Source organism: Gossypium hirsutum, chromosome A09, assembly GCF_007990345.1.
Source record: "Gossypium hirsutum isolate 1008001.06 chromosome A09, Gossypium_hirsutum_v2.1, whole genome shotgun sequence".
NCBI lineage: Eukaryota > Viridiplantae > Streptophyta > Magnoliopsida > Malvales > Malvaceae > Gossypium > Gossypium hirsutum.
In genome coordinates, this window is record NC_053432.1 from 68,603,111 (window position 1) to 68,625,104 (window position 21,994).

The following is a 21,994-nucleotide window of genomic DNA, read 5'->3' on the forward strand; positions in this document are numbered from 1 at the left end:
TTAATGTATATTTTTTTATTATATACGTATATGTATTTATATTTATACATAGTATTATTTTTTTAATTACTTTATTTTAATATTTTTATTATATTATATTTGCTTTTTTTTGTATTTCAATATTATTACTATTATTATTATTATTATTATTATTATTATTATTATTATTATATATGTATATGTATTTATACTTATACATAGTATTATTTTTTAATTACTTTATTTTAATATTTTTATTATATTATATTTTCTTTTTTTTTATATTTCAATATTATTACTATTATTATTATTATTATTATTAATATTAGTATATATTTTTATTATATATGTATATGTATTTATATTTATACAGAGTATTATTTTTTAATTACTTTATTTAATATTTTTATTATATTACATTTTCTTTTTGTATTTCAATATTATTATTATTATTATTATTATTAGTGTATATTCTTATTATATACGTATATATATTTATATATAATACTATTTTTAATTACTTTATTTTAACATTATTATTATTTTTACTTTTTTGTATTTCATTATTATTGCTAGTATTATTATTATTATTAATATTAGTGTATGTTTTTATTATATAGGTATATATATATTTTTACATATAGTATTATTTTTAATTACTTTATTTTAATATTATTATATTATGTTTATTTTTTTGTATTTCATTATTATTTCTAGTATTATTATTATTAATAATATTAGTATATGTTTTATTATATATGTATATATATATTTTTTATATATAGTATTTTTTTAATTACTTTATTTTAATATTATTATATTATATTTACTTTTTTTGTATTTCATTACTATTGTTAGCATTATTATCATTATTAATATTTGTGTATGTTTTTATTATATAGGTATATATATATTTTTTTATATAGTATTATTTTTAATTACTTTATTTTAATATTATTATTATATTATGTTTATCTTTTTTGTATTTCATTATTATTTCTAGTATTATTATTATTATTATTATTATTATTATTATTATTATTAATATTAGTATATGTTTTATTATATATGTATATATATTTATATATAGTATTTTTTTAATTACTTTATTTTAATATTATTATATTATATTTACTTTTTTTGTATTTCATTACTATTGTTAGTATTATTATCATTATTAATATTAGTGTATGTTTTTATTATATGTGTATATATATATTTATATATAGTATTATTTTTAATTACTTTATTTTAATATTATTATTATATTATATGCCTTCCTTTTTGTGTTTATTTATTTATTGTTTTATTATTAACTAATTTAGCATTATTAATTATTATTTATTATTGTCCTTGTTAACATGTCATCATTTTATTAATCTATGATCGTTACTATTGATAATATTTTATTATTTTCTACTTTGACTTATCGTGTCATTATTATTATTATTTCTGTTATTATTCGTGTATATATTAATATTATTGTTATTTTTATTCTAATATTGTATTTTAATATTTTTTTCATTAATTGTATCATCGTGTGCATTATTTACAAATTCCTGTTGCGAATAATATTATTTTTTATGCTTTTAATTAATTTTAATAAATAAGGCAACGTACCGATTTCAACACCAAGTCACTGATTTCATCGCTATGTTGGGTGAATATCATTGGCTCGTGTTAAAAACAAGACGTCCTTCTAAAAAATCAAAATTTCAAATTCTCGTAGTTCAATCGGATTGCGATTAAATATTAAATTAAACTTGTATTTTTGAGAATTAAGACAACGCGTGTTTAACATGATACTAATTTTGGGCGTCGCGAGGGTGCTAATACATTCCTCGTGCGTAACTGACTCTCGAACCCTATTTCTCTCTGGATATTCGCGTAGACTCAAATTCTGCCTTCATTTTTGTTCAAAAATAAATTTCCTTTTTTTTAAAAAAAGAGAGGATTTATTAGGTGTCCGATCACACCTAAAAAAAAGATCGGTGGCGACTCCTTTTCTTTTTAAAACTGAAATTCCATTTTCAAATTTTCAAATAATCGCCTCAACTAGCGGCCAAAGCGAAATTTTTACGTCGCTACAATCATGTCCCTTTTTCTTGCAAGGTAAGCAAACAATTGATTTGTCTCTTGTTTTTGTTTTATACTTTTGGCTTCCTATCTTGGCCTACACTGTAAAACTCGCAACTTCTCTATGTTCTTCCTTTCCTAATGAAAATTTTTTAATGCGCTCTTCTTGGCACACCAACGAGTATGTGACCACCTTCGGACATATTAACATCCAAAGTGTGAATAGTGCAACAAAAGATATATAAAAGTGAGGTGGTATCAGCAAGTATACGGGTTAGATTGTAATATAGTTACAATGGAGTAGGTGAGTACTCCGAGGATCGTACCTAAATGAGGCTAGTACTAGATCAATCTCCACCTAAACACCAAAAGATCTAATTAGTACTTGAAGTAGGTTATATTACGAAGAAATAGATAATTTGGATTTTTAAGGTTTTCTATAATAATAGTAATAATAATAAACAAATAAATATCAAGAAATTAAAGAATGAAATTGATCAAATCTGGTTATGGGTGATTAGCTCGCTTCGATGATCTTCATCAACTGTCACTTCAGGTTCCTCGTCAATCAACTAGTCGATATCCTAATAAGATCTTTCGATACGTCCACTAGAATAACAAGTTAGTAAGGACTACTTATCTTCCGACCTCATAGTTCAGACCAGTTTGGGGATAAGGTGTTCATGGATAGGCCATACCAATTTTGGGTTAATTCCCACCTTGATAACTTCCTAGGGTCGTCAAGCCTAGGGTTTAGGTTCTTCCTTTCCCAAATAGCTGATCCGTTGAGTAACCCTACAAGACAATTAATAGATCATATCTGCACTCGTTAATCCGCAAGGTTTGATCGCATCCACAAATCAAGTGAATCCGCAAGGTTTGATCGCATCCACAAATCAAGTCTCCCAAAATAAAACAAAGAACAAATTGAAAAATAAATCTAAAACCTAAGGAAAGAAAAACTTAAACTAAAGTTAAAAGAAAGACTCTAGGCTAAGTAATTGGTGTCTGTAACATGTGTCAAATGAGTCTATTTATAGATTTAAGGTGGTCATCATCCTTAACCCAAGGTTAGCTGATGTTCCCGAGCTTTGGGTTAGATTGTGCAGACTAAAACACCTCCTAGCTTGTATTAATTCCCGTCCATAGTCGATATCGTGACACATCAGGACCTATGTCGTGACATAGAAGTTAGTATGCTTTTCTTTGGGATGTCTTTACGAGTATGTCGAGACACTCTTAGGCTATGTCATGACATTGAAGAAGTTTCAGAATTTCTTCATTCTGCTCCCTATGTTGCAACATCGAACCATCCATGTTGCGACATAATGACCGACTAGTATCGATTTAGCACGCTTTCTAATGGTCTCTTGCACACTTACAAAGTTCATTAGCTCACCGTTAGGCCTCATTCGACCACCAAGGTCAATAAAAGACACAATTTGCACATCTTATTGAATTTAATTAAACTTACTAAAATATAATTAAAAGCTAATGATAATGCTTATTTTCAAGCTTTTAAAGTGCAAAAATTAGTTTAATCTGCTACACCGAATTACAGCAAATCAGTATGTCTTGTTTAAGTTTAGGAATAGATCTGTGCTTAAAATATTGGAACGAACGGCTCCATATAACGCATTTTCCAACCCCATAAAAAACTGATGAAGCCTTTCTTCTCATTGTTTCTTGTCGAGTTCAACTGCAATAGTACAATAGCATTTTCCACAACGATAAATGGGAATTTGCTCATAATTCACGAGTTCTTCCCATAGTTTTTTCAATTTTGGAAAACCTCTTTGTTTGCAATTGCTAAGTTTTTCCTTGATTTGTTGAACACAAGGTCCATTAGAAATAGAGAATGGTTTTTTTGATATCCTCCCATAAATCCTTTACAATCTCTATATAAGTTATAGTAGATCGTAGGGTTGGCTCGATTGTGTTGAGCATCCATGAAACCAACATAGAATTTGTAGTTCACTAATCCTCCAATTCATAGGAATCATCATCAGGCTGTTCAATTGTTACATCAAGAAATCCAATTTGTTTTTGGCCCTCAATGTAGTTCGCATCGCTCAAGCCTATTCATCATAGTTGTCTCCTTTCAATTACACCTGAGTAATTATATTACTAGGATTATCGTTCAAAGTCAACACATAGGTGGAAACAAGTTTCTTTCCCTCGCTATTCATGGCTATTTTGTTCTTCTTTAGCTCTTGATACCATGAAAAAACTTTTGAGAGGAATGACTTTCTTCTTTCGTGTTAGCATACCAAAAAGAGCCATATATATACATGATAGGCAAGAAAAATAAGTCAACCAAAAAATCTATGTAAATCCCTAACTTCTAGAAAAAAATCCCTGACTTCTCTCTTGAATATATTATTTATAGAACTAATAGTATCTGAATCAGAAAAATTAATAGATAAGTGAAAATAGGAAGAAAGCAATAGTTTAGTGATCATTCTTGTACTTTACACAAAAAATAATTTTGAAAACTTTAATAACTAAAATATAACTTTTTAATTAAATGATGAAAATGAAAATTTAATCTAATAGCGAATTTACTCTAAATTTAAAGGAAAAACCGCGTGCAAAAATAATAAGAAAAAAAAAAAGAAAAGGGAAGGGAAGGGAAGGAAATCAAAACAAAAACCCTAGGGTTCTAGCCATTTGCTTCTTCTTCTTTTTCACTGTAGGCTTTCTGTTCTAAATGCTATTGCTTTTATATCCAAAATTCAACCTTTCAAAAGTATTAACTTAGAAGAAAACAACATTTGGTAAAAGCTGTAAGTTTCAAGCTTTTTTTTTTAATTGCATAGTTTGGTTAAAGTAAAAGGTCGAAACTGTTTGATGAAATGCATTACTGAAAGCACCAATATCTCTGCGAACTTATTTCAGAGAAACTGAAACGCAATGGAGGGTAGATTGGCGAATTCTTGGCGATTGACAGTGAACGACAAGAATTTCATCAAAACTGCGTTGCTTTCTGAAATTCGAATCGATGGTCGAAAGCCCTTTGAATACCGTAAGATTTCAATCAAGTTTGGCAGGCAAGTTCTAGCATCATTCATCACTGTATTCGTTACAGAACCAACTTTTACGCATTTGTATATTTACCGTAACGAGTTTTCCTTCGTTTCAGCTTTATAATTACTCTGTTTCGCGCTGTTGTCTTATAATTGCTTATCTTGAAACTTGGGTTGTTGGCAGTTGCAAGGATATATTTATCATGTACTATTTGTTTTGCAATCAACATGTGGGCTAATATAAGATCACAACAAGCTCAAAACGTAATTAACATGGAATATAGCAACTTAACTCTTCTCTGTTGTTTATGCTTAATTCAGAAACTGAGTAAACGAGCCTCTAATACCATGTTAAGCTAAACCGACTTGTAATAGGTGGAGATGCTCAGCTTGAAGATAAGGCCATGACAACAAATTCTAAGCTTAATTGATGTTGGTTAACTAACCTTAATTGCATGCAAGCATGCATGTAGGAAAAGTATTTTTATGGGAATCTCGGTTCGAGAAAATGTTTGTACATATATTGGTGATATTTTCTTATGTGATTTTTGTTTTAGTTATTGAAAGAATACTTCTTGATTGATGCTATTCTTCTAGTTGAAGCAATTAGATTCATACTTCTATTTTGCATTATCGAGTGATATCATTTAGTGTGAGAATGTTTTTTGGTGGATCTCGTTTGTAAAATTCAGTGTTAATTATCATGGTGATTTACAGAGAGGATGGGTCATCAGAGGTGCAGCTAGGCCAGACTCGTGTTATGGGAATGGTTACTGCTCAATTGGTTCAGCCTTATAGAGACCGGCCTAAGGAAGGGATTCTTTCAATCTTCACAGAATTTTCTCCAATGGCTGATCCTTCATTCGAGCCAGGCCGTCCTGGAGAATTGGCTGTGGAGTTGGGACGTATTATTGATCGTGGTCTAAGGTACTGTTGTTATACTTTAAAAGATTTGATTGAAGCTTAACTTTTTCAGCTTTTTCTCCCAATCTTCTCCTTTTCTTTGAATGTATTGGGCTTATATTGTGTGCTGATTCTTCACTAATATCTTCTTTCTATAGAATTAGATCTTACCTAACAAGCATGTTTTTTCTTTTATGAATGCTGTTTTGCGAATGAAGCAGTCTACTAAGCTTTTCGGGAATATGGTGGAACTTAGTTTTAGGTTTGTCACTGTGTTGTTCTTAACGAAATAAAGGTAATTGAAGGTCTATAGTGATCTTACAGGGAAAGCAGGGCTGTGGATACTGAATCACTATGTATTCTAGCTAGCAAGTTTGTCTGGGCTATTCGGATTGATCTCCACATTCTGGATAATGGAGGGTACTATTGCAATCTTTTATGGTTTTATTACCCTAAGGCCTAAACTTAGTATCATGTCATAATTTGTTTGTCTTCTAATATTAGATGCTCATATTCAGTTCCAATTAATATATTTTGTGGAAATAGAAACCTTGTTGATGCTGCTAATATTGCTGCTTTGGCTGCTCTACTGACATTCCGGAGGCCTGAGTGCTCATTAGGAGGAGAAGATGGTCAGGAAGTAATAGTACATCCACCTGAGGTTCAATTCTTAACCATTTCGGCTTTTAATATTAGTGTTTTTGTTTTCATATAAATTCATTGCTTTTTAAAATAACATTACTGTGAAGATGAGAACTGGGAAGTATCTAGTGAGTTTTGAAAACCTGTATTTGAATATGTTACTCTGACTCAAGTGTGACTGTCGGATATGGGTATGTGTCTGACATGTTATGTATTTGGAGGGTAATATCCCCATACCATGTCTGGATATGGGTGCACTGCACTGTGACTGGTCTGAGAGAAAGTTGAAGCTTCTTTTGTTTAGTTTGTTAAATAATTAGAGCAACAGAAAGAAGAGAGATTGTCTTTTAACATTTCCCATCTAATTTGCTTTCAAGTATCTTTAAAGTAAGTAGCTTTAAAAGGAAGTGCAATAGAGGGAAAGAGTATAACTAATGCAATACTCATCATATTTTTTCCCATTAATCTTTCCTTTATAACTAGTAAGAACTGAGAACTTGAATGGCACTTTAATTATTTCACTTCTTTCTTATCATCTTCTTCCTCTTCTCTCACATCAAAAACTCATTTGACAGATAAGGGAGCCTCTTCCTTTGACGGTGCATCATCTTCCAATTGCAATATCCTTTGGATTTTTCAGTAATGAGAGCATCCTAGTGAGTAAATTTTCTTCATCAGTATACTTTTAACATGTTCTATTAGCACTTCTGGTTCACAGCTAAAGTTGTGATTTTCTTCAATGTGATGAAATTCAGGTAATAGATCCGACTCACAACGAGGAAGCTGTTATGGGTGGAAGAATGACTACAACAGTTAATGCAAATGGTGATATTTGTGCAATTCAAAAAAGTGGTGGAGAAGGTGTCCCTCAAAGAGTTATCATGCAATGCTTGCAACTTGCTACGTCAAAGGCTGCCAGTATAACAAAGCAAATAAAAGATGCAGTAAGATTGTTTTCTTCAAAAATAGTTTTCTGAAACTTGCATGACTTCTTAGATACTTCACTTTTTTTGTCTTGTCATCTTATAAAGATTTCATAATAAAAGTGCTTGTAAAATTCGAAGGTGTTGCATGAATGTGCAAAACTTGAAGGGATTTAGTTAACATGTAGCAATGATCTATGAAATTAAACCACTTAAGAAAACCACTGGAAGTAGAGAACTATGTACATGACTTATATGCTGCCTGTCTCGAACTACTAAACAGAAAAGTAAAAACCTTTGTTGTAACCTAACTAATTCAAAAGCTGGACAAGGCGGTCTCGTATCCTAAAACTTCTACCGAAAATTCAATCTAGAATGAGGCTCTTTCACTTCCCTAAAATTTAGCTGTTAACATGCAGCTATATGACATTTTTTGGTATTGCTTAGGAACAACTTCAGAAACGGGGTATCACATATTATTACCATTTTTTTATGTAAATTTCCAGGGTTCTATATGCTGTCAAGTTGCTAGTTACGCAAATAATACTATCCATTAAAGCTTCTAGTGTATATTGCATGCCTTGAGTTTCATTATGAATCAATGTAGGTTGAGGTCGTCAACACGGAAAGAGCATTACGAAAGGTCAAGCGCCACCCTACATCTACCGGCGTTGATGTTAGAGAGAAACAAAACTAGTAAGTTGGTCACCAGCTTAGTAAGTACTGTGGAGAATCAAGGGAAAGCATGTAGATGCAGTCATTATCCTACTTTTTTTTCTCGTGTAATTTCACTACTTGGATCTTCATAATTTTCTGTATTATATTGTTCAGTGCAGAATCTCAATTTCTGCAAATTCTGCACCATAAGTTAATTATGTTTTTTTTTTCAAATTTAGTATTATTCTTGGAAATTAGGTTTTATCATTTTGGGTCCAAGTTGATTTGCTTATTTGGACCCTGGTTATAGCTGTTTTAGAAGTTTTTAGCAATCTTTGTAATATTTATGTTATCTTTCATATTTAGAATAGTTTTGTTCAATGAAATTTTAAAGAGTTTCCCCATAGGCCGTTGCGCTAGGTTTTAAATTTTATTTTAATTTTAAAAATATAATAATATAAACTATAATTTAATTGTAATATTTTTAATAATCTTTTAATTGCTGAAGGGCTAATCTAATGCCATAATACAAACCCTATATTTAATAATCTTTTTTTAAAGAAAACTATATTTAATAATCTTATAATAATCCTTAAATAAATGTACATTAACTGATTTTTGCAAGTGGTGGGTTTGGGTGCGATTGAAAGTGTTAAAAGAGTAAAATTATCTTTAAGAAGAACTAACATAATTAAATAAATGATATAGCCATAAATTTATTCTTCAACATTTATATTTTATTAATTTGGCTTTTATTTATTTTTATTTAAATTTGATTTTTAATTTTTTAAAAAGAGTTAAATTTGACTATTAACATTTTAAAAAGAGTTAAATTGTTTTTTTTAATGAAAATATTGATCAAAATGTTAAAATTTTAAACATGACAATTTGTATGACAATTCATATGTATTTTATGCTAATTTAAAAAAAAATTTACATTTTTATGTTTTTGAACATTTTCTTTTACAATTTTTAAATTATTTATTGTTATGACATATAAGACAAATAATGCTATATTAATATGAAGTGCACATGAACTGTCACGAAGGGTGCCATGCTAGCATGGTTAAAAATTAACGCTTTAATTAACATTTCATTAAAAAAACAATTTAATTTTTTCTTAAATGTTAATAACTAAATTTAACTAAAAATTTATAAACTAAATTAATAAAAAAATATAAAAAAAAACTAAATTTAACATTATATCTGAATCAACCCTATATTTGAAACAATTTGATTTAATAATTATTACACGAATTTTTTATTAAGAGGGAAGGATTCAATTTGTTATTCCAAATATAAAATTAATAGTATAATGGCTACTGAAAGAAAGGGTATGTGTTAAAAAGGAAAAATAATGAGAAAGTAGGTCGAGAATTTTAAAATTTATTGATTTACGTCATTTTTTGAGACAAAGGAAAATGTGTCCTATAAGGTATATTTTTACTGTTAAGGACGTGTTTTTAGGAGAGAATAAAAACACATCCTGTAGGACGCGTTTTCCTTAGTACTAAATTGTATAATTTATTTTACATCTTAAATGTACACTTATTTACGATATATGAAACAAATCTATTAAATTGGTTTGCTTTATAACATCGTATTGTGAGTTTAAAATTTACAAATATTTATGTTATTTTTTCATTGAATTTTTTTTCCACTAATTTGTTAAGTACAATATTTTGACAAAGCAAAGAATTGCTTAGAAGCTTCCCAATTTAGGATTAAAACTTTGGCTTTTGTATTGTAATATATCTTACTTGAAGAAGTAATAATAACTTATATTTTATAGAAAAAATTAATGTATAAACGAATAAGTTAGTGTTTTAATTAGCTCTTCTCCTCGATACTCCCGGGTTGTGTGGACATGTTGACATCATATGCCCTGGGTTCCTACAGTATGTGTATAACCTCAGTGTGTCTCCCCACTCCCGAATATCCATATTTCCTCATATTCAAGTTGAGTTTGGCTGACCTTTCGACTTGCGTCGCGAGTTCTTATCTGGTACCAACTTGAAAGGAGTGTATGAGGTAGGCGACCACATACTTTCATCAGGGACACGTGGGAATTTAGATTTCCCAATATTATATGCGCGTTCAAGTCTGTAAACTTCGCCAACGTAGGTCATGCAATCTATACATTCCGAGGCACATCCACTATTCATGTTTATGTCATATCTATAAATTCTACATGTTATATCTATAACTCTACTTTCATCATGTAAATCCAAGCCGAGAAGACTTGGTTAATGGTTGTGATTCGACGTAAGAGGACCTCACTCTCTACGTAATTTTGATTTACGAGAGCCAATGGTAGCGCGATCGACCTGCGATTTTTCCCTTAAGCATCACCCCATACATCTAGGAGCAAGATCTATCGTAAGCCTTTCACCTTGAGCGAAAGCAACACCACCATCTTTTCCATAAGCCTCCTCCTTATGTGTCTAGAGTAGAGTCATCTTATTACTTTCCATAAGCCTACCCCTATGCGTCTGGGAGTAGGGTCACTTTATTACTTTCCATAACCACCCCCATACGTCTGGGAGTAGGGTCACTTTATTACTTATCGAGTCGCCATACTCGTCATCTTTGTGTTTATTGGTTGTGTCGCCATACTCGTTAACAACCTAGTTAGGTCGTCAAACTCATCAATAACCTGGTTGAGTCACCATACTCATTAACAACTTGTCAAGTTTCCATACTCGTAAGCAACCTGGTCAAGTCGCTACACCCGTCAATAACCTAATTAGGTCGCCATACTTATCAACAACCTAGTCGAGTCGTCATACTCATCAAAAACTAAGGCCAAAAGCTACATTTACTACCATTATTTATAACAATGAATAATCCTCTCGATCACGTTTTAATGGACATTACGTATTTCTTACGCAATGGATAGTGCACATTTCTTATGCCAACAGATAGCATGCATTTCTTACGTTTTATATATTACCGGCAATTGGGTCATGCCTCTTACATTTTATATTGTCAACAAATGGCTTAAAACTCTTCTATTTTACATTTTCAATAATTGCATTCGCGATATACATACTAGACGTCTCCATTATATAAATTTGGATCCTCTAATTGAGAATTGCACCACTCGAGTATACATTATACATTTTTGGATTGTCAAGCCAGTGGACATACCACTCATTAAATCATAAGGAAAAATTTATACGAATCAACTACAAATAGGACTATTCACAAACACTTTATTAAAAGTTACACATGAAATTCAATAGCTTCACAAGGCACTGTATATTCTCAAGTCATCGGACCAATAACTATACCCTTCGTAAAAATAAAAAAACAAAAATTTTTGGGTAAGTTCTCTACCACTTACCACCCATTACTTTATTTGCAACAACCACCACGCGTAGGGCAACTTGTGGATGGTCTCAAGGCATTATCATTTTATAATCTACCTCTCGATTGAAGGGAACTATTGTTATATTCCTACCAATTTGGAGTCGGTTAGGCCTTCCATTGGGCCCTTACCTCTCTAATAAATACCCCAAGATACCACTTAGTATGGGGACTCCTTTCCACTCGAAACCCTAATACGCTAAGCATTCATCCTAAGTCCCTCTACCTGTTCAGCTCTCAGCTCTATAATGGGTGAACCGGCCTCTTTTGACACTGTTGTTCTCTTTCTTCTCCACCTCCATTGAAACCATGTATATACTATTAATTCTTCTAGTAGTAATTTAATAAATTAAAAAAAACATAAAAAATAATTTTATCTTAAAAATTATTTTTTTAATAAGGATAAAATGTGATAATATATTATTAGTCAATAATACTTTATGTTTAAAATAAAAACACTTTAATCAATTGAGTTTTAGCTTAGTTGGCAGAGGTGAATCTAGGGAGGCTGGTAGGGCTCGAACCCCCCCAAAATGAAAAAATGTTATTTAAGCCCTTTAAAAAATTTTAAATTAGTAAAAGTAAAATTGCACTTTGGCTCCCTAAAAAATTATAAAAATTCGATTTAATCCTATAAAATTATAAAGATATAGACTATAAAAATTAAAATTTCATTCGGCCTCCCTAAAAAATTATTCTGGCTTCATCCCTATTAGTTGGTACTATTACTATTACAATAAAATAAAAGACATGAGCTTAAGCGCCTTAAGTGTATATTTCTTTCTTCTTTTTTAAAAATTTGAGAGTTAGGATTAATATTTGGTACATTAATAATATATATTTTTTATATTTCTCAAACAATTTTAAAAAATTATTATGTACCTTTTTTTAAAAAATATTTTACTTTACTCCAATAAAACATTTATCAACCCTGAAATTTGAAAAGTTTTATGGAGAACTTCAGCATGAAAAAGTAAGGAATCCTTTTTAATAGAAAGTGAAAATGTTAGTCAATAGGTAATGCTAGAAAAAAAGATAGGTGTCCAAACAAATAATGTAGACGCGATGCACCATAAAAAGTGAGTTATTTTCGCCAGATCGATAAACTCGACACGTGTATCACGTGTTGTAATTGGAGGCGAGCACGTAAAATTATATTAATTGATGCGAGTATTAAATGATAAAGTTAAGTGAGTATGAATAAAAATGATTAACTAAATTAATAGTTTTAAAATTCTCATGTTAATGTTAACAAATTCTTAGTGGTTTTAGCATTAAATGAAGTTACTATTTCATTATTTATTTGGTTAGGAAAAGGGCCCACATTCCACTAAAATTTCAAATCTCTTTCCTCATTCTTCTCCTGGGTCGCCACTCGCCACCATCCATTTAACATTCATTTCCAACCTTTATTTTATAAGAAACTAACATACAATAATGCAAGTTGTACCCCCAATAACTCAATTATGTAGAACAAAACAAGAATCATCCACCATTCTTCAAGCATTTACTCCACTTTTAGATGTCTCTTTCACATTCATTTTTTTCTTTTTTTCTTTCAAAACCTTTTATAATAATTGATAGCATAATGACATGAGCTAAAGGGGCAGAGTCTATATCATGTTTCTCGTGGTGTTTGTATGTGCCCCTCCGACTACAGTAATTATTTAGAGAAATTGCTATAAAAAGTGAGTTATTTTCGCTAGTTCGATAAACTCGACTCCCAACATTTCCAAATTTTTCTTTGACCGAGAGATATAGGGATTGTTCTCCAATGGCAACCCAAATTGATTGTAACAATGAGGAAAGCTTCTCATATGCCCTCCAAATCGTCACCTCTTCAGTGCTGCCCATGTCGATGCATGCGGCGGTTCAGCTGGACATCTTTGGAATCATGGCGAAATGCGGACCAGATGCTGAGCTCTCTGCCAAGGAGATCGCGGCACAGTTGGCTACCAACAACTCAGAGGCGGCCTCCATGCTGGACCGAATCCTTGTCGTGTTAGCCAGCCATGGAATCGTGGGCTGCTCCGTGGCGGATGAGGAAAAGGGTAATCCTCATAGGCTGTACAGTTTGACGCCCGTCTCCAAATTATTTGTGCGGAATGAAGATGGGGTTTCCTTAGGCCCTTTGATGGCATTGATTCAAGACAAGGTCTTCATTGATAGTTGGTGTGTTTCTTCTTCCTCTCACTCTTTCTCTCTTTTAGTTACTTATTTTTATTTCTTAGACTTGATTGTTCTTAACCCATCTTCACTTTTGGTATATAAATTCTTAAAAGTTATAGTCCACAGATTCTAGATCAGTTTGTAGGATAAGGAAGACACGAACATTATAATTTAAAGAAAGTTCGAGGATATATCTATATCACCCAAGTACGCATATTAATTTCTTAATATATGTCAAGTTATTTGGATAAATCACTTACTTAGAATTCATTTTTCTCTTTACAATATATTATATTTTAGAAAAAATAAATAAATTAGAATTTTGAAGGTAATATTATTGGAGGAACGGGGGTAAAATTTTTATATAACAAATTTATAAAAAAATATAAAAACTAATTAAAAAAATAAAGTTGTGATAAAAAAAGAAAAGAAAATAGTAATGATTTGGGTTCAAATATAATAAGATTTTTAATAATTTTATCTATTGAATTGGTATCTAGTTGATATTAACATTACTCAATCAAAATTTTCATATATACTATACAAGTATAAATTAACAATGTTTTTAATGGTAGTTATTTTTTATTATAGGTAAAAAGAAAAATAATATTGTAGTGGATTTTTTTTCAAAGTAAATGACATACTTATTTCTAGGGTTAATGTCTATTTTAATCCTAGATTTGATAATATATATTTAATTGGTACTTAAATTATTTTATTGGAAAACTATTAATTAAATTGATATTTTTTTAGGTACCTAATCGATCTCGTTAACTTTTGTACCGACAACTAATAAAATAGTGACACATGTCTTAAAATTTTAAAAATATTTTGTAGTATAATTTTTAGAATCTTTTGATTTTTTTGATTTTATGTGCATATGAACAAATATGGGCAAAACCAAAAAAAATAAAATTTGAAGGGGTTGAAACTAAGGTATATATATTTATAAGAATTAAAATACAGTTTCACCAGTATATTAGCTTAAATCTTAATAGGTTTTAGAAGAATTAAATAAAAATTTAATCATTTTTAGGAGCAAATTATAATTTTTCCATATATTATTTATAACTTTATAAATTCTAAAGAGGCTTAAAAGAGAAATTTTACATTTGGGGGTTAGTGCCTACGGCCGTGTGGCAGGCTGTGTGCACCTAAACATGCCTTCAAAACCAAGTCATTTTACCTATAATTTCTTAGATTACAAGCCATGCAATTACCATCCATTATACTTACCTATATTACACCAAATATTGCCAAAACATACCAAACAACATTCAACCTAAGAACCTAACCAATATGCTCTCATTGGCACCACAATTCAAACATTAAAACATAAACCTTTCAAGCTCAAATTACTTAACGTTTCATGCTCATTCAACCATCAAAAAAACTTCATTTTCTCATGATCAATTTCATCAACCAACCAAAATATAAGAGACATTTTATAGCTAAGATAACATGTTTAAATACCAAATAGATTTATACCATCACAATCCATCAAAAAACCATTATAGCTTATACACTTATACATTAATCACATATTAAATGGCACAAAATATAACAGAATCGTCATAAACATACATATACCAAAATCCCTATTTACATGCCACTTATAATCGGCCAAAATGAACAAATAGCTACCGAAAGAGTTGACGGATAGTGTGACTTCTAAAGACAATTCAATTGACAGCTCGAATTCGACTATCTACAAGGAAGAAAACGAAACAATGTAAGCTTACAATAAGCTTAGTAAGTTCATAGAATATAACATCACATACATGCCATTTTAAGTATACAAATCATACTTAACATAAAATTATCATTCCTTTCCATGTTTCATAATTCCTACCATATCAAATGGTTAGCAATGGACATATATTATCATCAAGATCACAAGATATCAAAGTTTACATACTAAATCATAACCAACATGAACATAGCTTTTCATGTCAGATGATTTCATTTCCATTCCTTTTACTAATTGTTTTGCCCTGAGAACTATAGTAAATTGATTGTGGATACACAGAAAATAATGCTCACACAAGCTAATCGTCGAGACATTAACCATTACACGATGCTGTCCACACAAGCTGACAAGAATCTGGAACAAATGCTGGATTCTAGTCATCGGTATGGTATCCACCATTGAAACATAGTACCTGAAAATATATCACCGGCATAGAGTGCCTTGAAACTGTAATCACCAGCACCTAGTGCCTGGAACACCTTAATGACATGTCATTTATATCCTAGCTATTTGCTGAGTTCACACGGGCCTTAACTTGCATACATTAATCTTTACGTGTTCACAACTTTATATCATGATCAACGTGATCACATACATCCCTTAGAATAACATATATCAAAACAATCATGTACAATGCCATACATTACAATTCACTCCCTTATCTTCCACTTTCAAAACTACTTCAATTAATCATGTTGACTATGCATATATATCTATAATCACATAAAAAATTTGAATTCAAACCATTAACAAACATAATAAATTTAATACAAACTTACCTAAACTCAGTAGCTACCAACACCTTGACGAGAACTACTCGATAACTTTTCTTTTCCTGCGATTATCAACCAATTGATCCGTTTCTTGATTTATATAATAATTTAGCCTAATTAACCAATTTAAATACCTTAAATAATTTAAATTCATGTATTTGACTATTTATCAATATTTTACCTTTTACCCTAAACTTTTACCTTTTATTCAATTTAGTCCCTACAACCGAAACTACACATTTTTCACAATTAAACTAAAAACCCTTGTGTCGAATTTACCCTTGTACATATACAGCCCATGATTTATGGAATTTTACAATAACTTCATGCTAAATTTATTATTTTATCATTTTAGTCCCTAAACTTAAAATTAACCAAAACTACTTTACAAAATAGTCCTATTTAACAACCAAGCTTCAAACCTAACCAATTAACTTCAAGAACATACAAAAATCATTTATGGCACATTTTGAAACTTTTGAAAGTTTTGCAAAATAGTCCCTAGATTAGCTAGATTTAAAGTTACGATGATATCAAAAACATAAAAATTATTGAAAATAGGTAATAAAATGACTTACATGCAATCAAACAAGCTTGGTTGATTCCTCCTACCCCAAACAATGGTGTTTTCGGTTGAAAAACTCCAAATGAAGAAGATGATGATAACATATTAATTATGTATGATATTAAAATAAAAAAGATTAGATTAAATTGTAAGTAAAATAAAATTTAAACACATGCATATATTATATTAAGAATACTAAAATGAATACAATTATTTATCATAGTGTTGTCATTATTCCTAACTTGGTGTTGAGTTAATTTGTGATACCATCTCAACCAACAACATTATTAATTGATGGAGATAATAAAATATGCATAATAAAATTAAAATGTATAAATAAATTAAAATAAAGCTTTGATTTAATGATAAATTTAAAGTTTTTCCGATTATGGTGTCATGAGTTTAAGTCCCAATACATTTATTTTTTATTGACCAATTCGATTAAAAATTTTATTTATAGTATAGATAAGTAAATGTCGAATATAGACTTGATTGAATGGTTAGAGCTAAAAAAGAAAATTGAGAAATTGGAATTTGACTTAAACCGATGTGCTATGATGGCTTAGAGAATATAAGTTAAAAAATCAGGACGACTCGAGTCAAATTTTATTTTTATTTAAATTATTATTAATTTAAATTTTGTATGATGTAAAAATAAATATTTTATATTTAAAATAGTGAACCAAACTTAAAAACTCTATATAAAAACATTTAGAAATATTGATTATTTTTTATTTACTCGAAAAATTATTTTTTAAAAAATATTTAAGAAAAAAACTTTATATGATTTAAATTTGTATATAAAAATTAATTTTTATTTACTGAAAAAATTCAAACTAGAAATTTACTTCAAATGAACTATAAACATGTAAAACATTTATACTAATTAACATATAATATTTTAAATACGATCATAACACAAGAAAATATATATATATATATATATATAAACATGAATATGAGACTGAAAGTCATGAATACAAACATGACATGGATACTTAATATTTAAAAAAATTAGAAAAAAGCATAATTTAATTATATCATCATTTTAAACGCAGATACAAAACTAACCTTTAATATATTTGTTTCCCAAACCAACCCTAAATAGAAAATCAAGGACATTAATGTGTTGTCGTTATAACCTCTAATACAAAATTAACTCCAAAATATATTTATTTTCTAAAATATAGGATTAAAAAATGTAGTTATGCAAAAAAAAAAACCCATTTTAAAAAATAGGAAGGCTTAGGGTAAGGCTTTTTTTGCCCAAGTTCAGCTCGACCTGAATTAGCAAAAAGACAAAAATATTTACTATTTTCTTGTTGTTTTCTTACTATTTTGCTACAATTTCACTATTATGTTACTATTATTTTGTTGTTATTGTTTGAATATTGTATAACTCTTGTTTTATTGTTAATTTTGTTATTATTTTAGAGACATTTACTTGCTAAATTACACCTATCTTGGTGTTATTAAGTATGAGTACTTTTCCAAATTATTTTCAATTTATTAGAAAACATTTATTTTAATGTTTCTAGTATCTTTGATGTATTATATTTTAAAAAAATTATATAAAAAAAATTAAATTTGGGCTAGCCAAGCCAAGCCTAAATTTTAACATTTTTATCTAAGTCAAATTTAGATAAAATTTTAAGTTTATTTTTCAGATCGAGTCAAGCCTATCAAACAGGTCTAAAAGTTTGACAAAATCTAAACTAACCCATGGACAGGTCTATCCAAACTAACTATATATAAAAAAACTAAAGGCATAAATTACCGGTTGTTCATGGGATTGCTTTTATATAATGGTATATATGTGCCAAAAATAATTTAGTGTGTTTTATTTACTATATTTTTTATCACTTATTTAATTTATAATTCAGTTTTATTATCATAATTGTTTCTTTAGTGGCACATATATCATTTTCATATGTTCAATTATAGGGTACTAAACTTCTATTATTTTCGTTTTTTCATTGGAATTTGAAATTTCATTTCTTTTTGGAAATTTTTTAATTTTATATACCATTTTTTTATTTTAAAAAGTTAAAAAAAAATTCTCCAGCTTTTTTAATTATTGTTTTAGTTAATTATAATGTGGCAATTAGGAATTATATTACTTGTCTTGCATTTCCTTGATAAGTCAAATTTTATTTGCGGTTAAATTTTGCCGGTGTCCAAACAAGTTTATCATACCTAATTACAAGTTTTTGACAATTTTGAAATTTAAGTACTAAGTGTTCCTGTCAGGCTTTGGCATTATTGGCAAAGTCTATGTCTAAGATTTTAATTTCAACCATGCTGTGCGCCTACAATATTACCATGTGTTATTTTCATGTACGAATTGTAGTCCGATTGAGTAATTTTAGTTTGAATTATTTTGATTTTATTCTTTGTATTTATTTTATTCTGCTTTGTAGTAGATCAGAAATATATTTGTGATTGTAATATGAATATATTCTATTTATATTTGTAAACTTAAAAAAAAAAAGTATGATGTTAGTTTTTTTTAATAAATAAGTTAATAATTTTACATGAGTTATAAATTATAAAGTAATTCTATCCTCATATTAATATTCTTTATTCAAATTAAAAAATCTTAACAAAAATGTCAATAAAACTTCTAGTGCAAAGGTCTCCATGATACTTTTATCTTTGATTTTCTCATAATATATAATGTTGGGTTTTATGTTTTTTCAGATAAAAAATTAATTCCACCTTAGATATTATTTTCCACTTCTTCATTTAACGGTCAATTTTTAATAGAATAAAAAGTTTACACTTTTTTCTCTAACGTACAGGAAAGATTGTATCTATATTTTTTTTAGTGGAAGAAACAAAATGTAATCCGACTCCTTATACACGGACTTCCATTGTACTTTTACAGTCACTAACTCTATTTAATTTTTTTATACAACTAGTTCTATTTTTCTTATAATAAACTAGTTCTATTTAATTAATCTCACTATTAAATAATCCATCTCTTCATTACATAACGAAAATTAAATAGAAAGACGTAGGGGATTCTATATGCTTATTTTCAAAACGAGGAATTGCCCACTTCGCCTAGCTATTAACTCCGTTTCTATATCTTATTATCAACAAATTCCTGCATGATAGGTCGCAACTGAAGGATGCAATTATAGGAGGAGGAGTTCCATTTGACAGGGTACATGGAACAAACGCATTAGAATATCCAGGCAAGGACCCAAGGTTCAATCAAATTTTCAATACTGCAATGATCAATCACACCGGTCTCGTTCTTAAGGAGATCCTCCACAGCTACAAGGGTTTCCAGCAGCTTAGCAGTTTGGTTGATGTTGACGGTGGTCTTGGAATCACACTCAACCTTATCACTTCCAAATATCCCTCTATTAAAGGAATTAATTTTGACTTACCTCATGTTATACAACATGCTCCTGCCTACCCTGGTAACACTATCTTTTCTTTATATTACTTGGTCATAGGCAGTTTTATGATAGACGATGGCTGAAAGGGTTTTTGGAGTTCTTTGATTGCCAAATGGCATGTTTATGCCTGATTACATAATGATAATCAACAAATACTTACATAATGATAATCAACAAATACTATGTAATGACAGGTGTCCAACATGTAGGGGGAGATATGTTTGAAAGTGTTCCTAAAGGAGATACAATTTTTATGAAGGTAAGATAATATCATTTGCGTTCATTAGTTGCAGTTCTGAGTTACAATATTCAATCATCTCTCACCAGTAATAGTTAATTATTAGGCTCTCTTTAGTTATCGGATGTTCGACTTTTATTATCAAAAGTTGTTCTTAGGGATGTAAATTAATATACCGTACAGTTGATTTCATATAATCATAATTCAAGAATTGAATATTTTGAGAGAAGTTTTTAAAGTGTCATTTATTAAACAATCAGTTGAACACTCAACAATGGTAAGGTATTGTCTTTGTGGTCGGGGTTTTGTCTCCCTCCACCAAGAGTTGTGTACAATTTATAAAGGGAAAGTGCTTTGGTTGATAGAGATGTGAGGCAAGACTCACTAAAGAGGTGTTAATATAGCGTGTGATACAATTATGAAAGTTACCCGCACACTGGGGGATTCGAACCTACATTGTAACTCAATTTTGTGGCCTATATGACTTAGGTAGATCGTTTGAGTTTCGTTGCATGCAAGTGACTTCCATAATTATTGTTAAATGCTATACTAATATCTTTCCCCTAAGCCTTACTGTTTGATGGATGACACTTTAAAGATTTTTCTTGAAAGAATCAACCCCTCAATAATGAATAAATTTAGAGTTAAAACCTCAACATTTATAACATTTTCCTTTATTATCATATTTTATATTTAGGCCTCTTTTATGCACAACAAATTAACTTGAAAAATAAATCATATAATGGATTCTTCATGATTGGAGCGACGATCATTGCTTGAAGCTATTGAAGAATTGGTACAATGCCATTCCAAAAGACGGAAAAGTAATAGTGGTGGAGGCAGTGGTTCCGGTTGTACCGGAAGCTAATGCCTATTTGAGAAGCATCACACAGCTTGATGTGCTGATGATGGCGCAAAATCCTGGAGGAAAGGAAAGAACCAAATCGGAATTTGAAGCGTTAGCTACTAAAGCCGGATTCAGTGGCGTCAGATATGAGTGTTTTGCTTGTAACTACTGGATCATGGAGTTCTTCAAGTAATTGGATTTCATATCATTGCTAAGCTACCAATGCAACCGAAAGAATAAAAGTGGATGCTTGTATTTCCTTTATTGGAATTAAATTGGATATAATGTTTATTATTTTTTATTAATTTTATTCGTAACTAAATACTTTCTTAAATTAATTATTATATAAATTGATTTGATTTTAGATTTTGTACTTAGGGATATTTTTATTCTCTCAAATATCATTGATAATTTTATAATAGTTAATATTTTTTAGAATTTACAGTTATGTATTTATGTGATTTTAATTTATACTACATACATGACATAAAAAATTATAATATAATTGCATTCTATCGATCAAACATGTCTAAAAATTAAATTTCTTTATAATTATAATAAGATGTAATTACCATTCTAATAATTATACTTTTATCTAGTTATTGTATGCGGTCAAAATGCACCCTTAACATAAACTTTTACTTTGCTCATTATAAGGTCTGCCTCA

General features: G+C 29.5%; 2 protein-coding genes across 7 annotated transcripts; both read left to right on the plus strand.

Annotated features, from left to right (window-relative positions):
• The first annotated feature begins 4,279 nt into the window (after positions 1-4,279).
• On the plus strand, positions 4,280-8,610 carry LOC107889314 (exosome complex component RRP45B). Of its 4 annotated transcripts, none has more exons than XM_016813685.2 (8): positions 4,280-4,841; positions 4,954-5,105; positions 5,799-6,008; positions 6,309-6,404; positions 6,531-6,645; positions 7,202-7,282; positions 7,382-7,570; positions 8,157-8,610. In XM_016813685.2, exons 2-8 carry the CDS (start codon positions 4,969-4,971, stop codon positions 8,244-8,246), a joined length of 918 nt encoding a protein of 305 aa, XP_016669174.1. In that variant the 5' UTR covers positions 4,280-4,841; positions 4,954-4,968; the 3' UTR covers positions 8,247-8,610. The 4 variants fall into 4 exon arrangements, with proteins under 4 accessions (XP_016669174.1, XP_016669175.1, XP_016669176.1 ...); XM_016813686.2 differs by having other exon boundaries at positions 4,656-4,841; positions 6,588-6,645; XM_016813687.2 differs by lacking the exon at positions 6,309-6,404 and having other exon boundaries at positions 4,656-4,841.
• Positions 8,611-13,162: 4,552 nt separating this feature from the next.
• LOC107889315 (caffeic acid 3-O-methyltransferase 1) lies at positions 13,163-21,765 on the plus strand. Of its 3 annotated transcripts, none has more exons than XM_016813689.2 (4): positions 13,163-13,747; positions 19,953-20,263; positions 20,437-20,501; positions 21,263-21,765. In XM_016813689.2, exons 1-4 carry the CDS (start codon positions 13,350-13,352, stop codon positions 21,518-21,520), a joined length of 1,032 nt encoding a protein of 343 aa, XP_016669178.2. In that variant the 5' UTR covers positions 13,163-13,349; the 3' UTR covers positions 21,521-21,765. The 3 variants fall into 3 exon arrangements, with proteins under 3 accessions (XP_016669178.2, XP_040932466.1, XP_040932467.1); XM_041076532.1 differs by having other exon boundaries at positions 13,165-13,747; positions 21,244-21,765; XM_041076533.1 differs by having other exon boundaries at positions 13,166-13,747; positions 21,178-21,765.
• Positions 21,766-21,994: the final 229 nt, after the last annotated feature.

Excerpts from the sequence above, each read along its gene's own strand:
- LOC107889314 (XM_016813685.2), top strand. The coding sequence starts at position 4,969 with ATGGAGGGTAGATTGGCGAATTCTTGGCGATTGACAGTGAACGACAAG. Across the intron at positions 6,405-6,530 it reads CACATTCTGGATAATGGAGG|AAACCTTGTTGATGCTGCTA; the intron begins GTACTATTGCAA and ends TTGTGGAAATAG. Across the intron at positions 7,283-7,381 it reads TCAGTAATGAGAGCATCCTA|GTAATAGATCCGACTCACAA; the intron begins GTGAGTAAATTT and ends GATGAAATTCAG.
- LOC107889315 (XM_016813689.2), top strand. The coding sequence starts at position 13,350 with ATGGCAACCCAAATTGATTGTAACAATGAGGAAAGCTTCTCATATGCC. Across the intron at positions 13,748-19,952 it reads AAGGTCTTCATTGATAGTTG|GTCGCAACTGAAGGATGCAA; the intron begins GTGTGTTTCTTC and ends CCTGCATGATAG. Across the intron at positions 20,264-20,436 it reads ACATGCTCCTGCCTACCCTG|GTGTCCAACATGTAGGGGGA; the intron begins GTAACACTATCT and ends ATGTAATGACAG.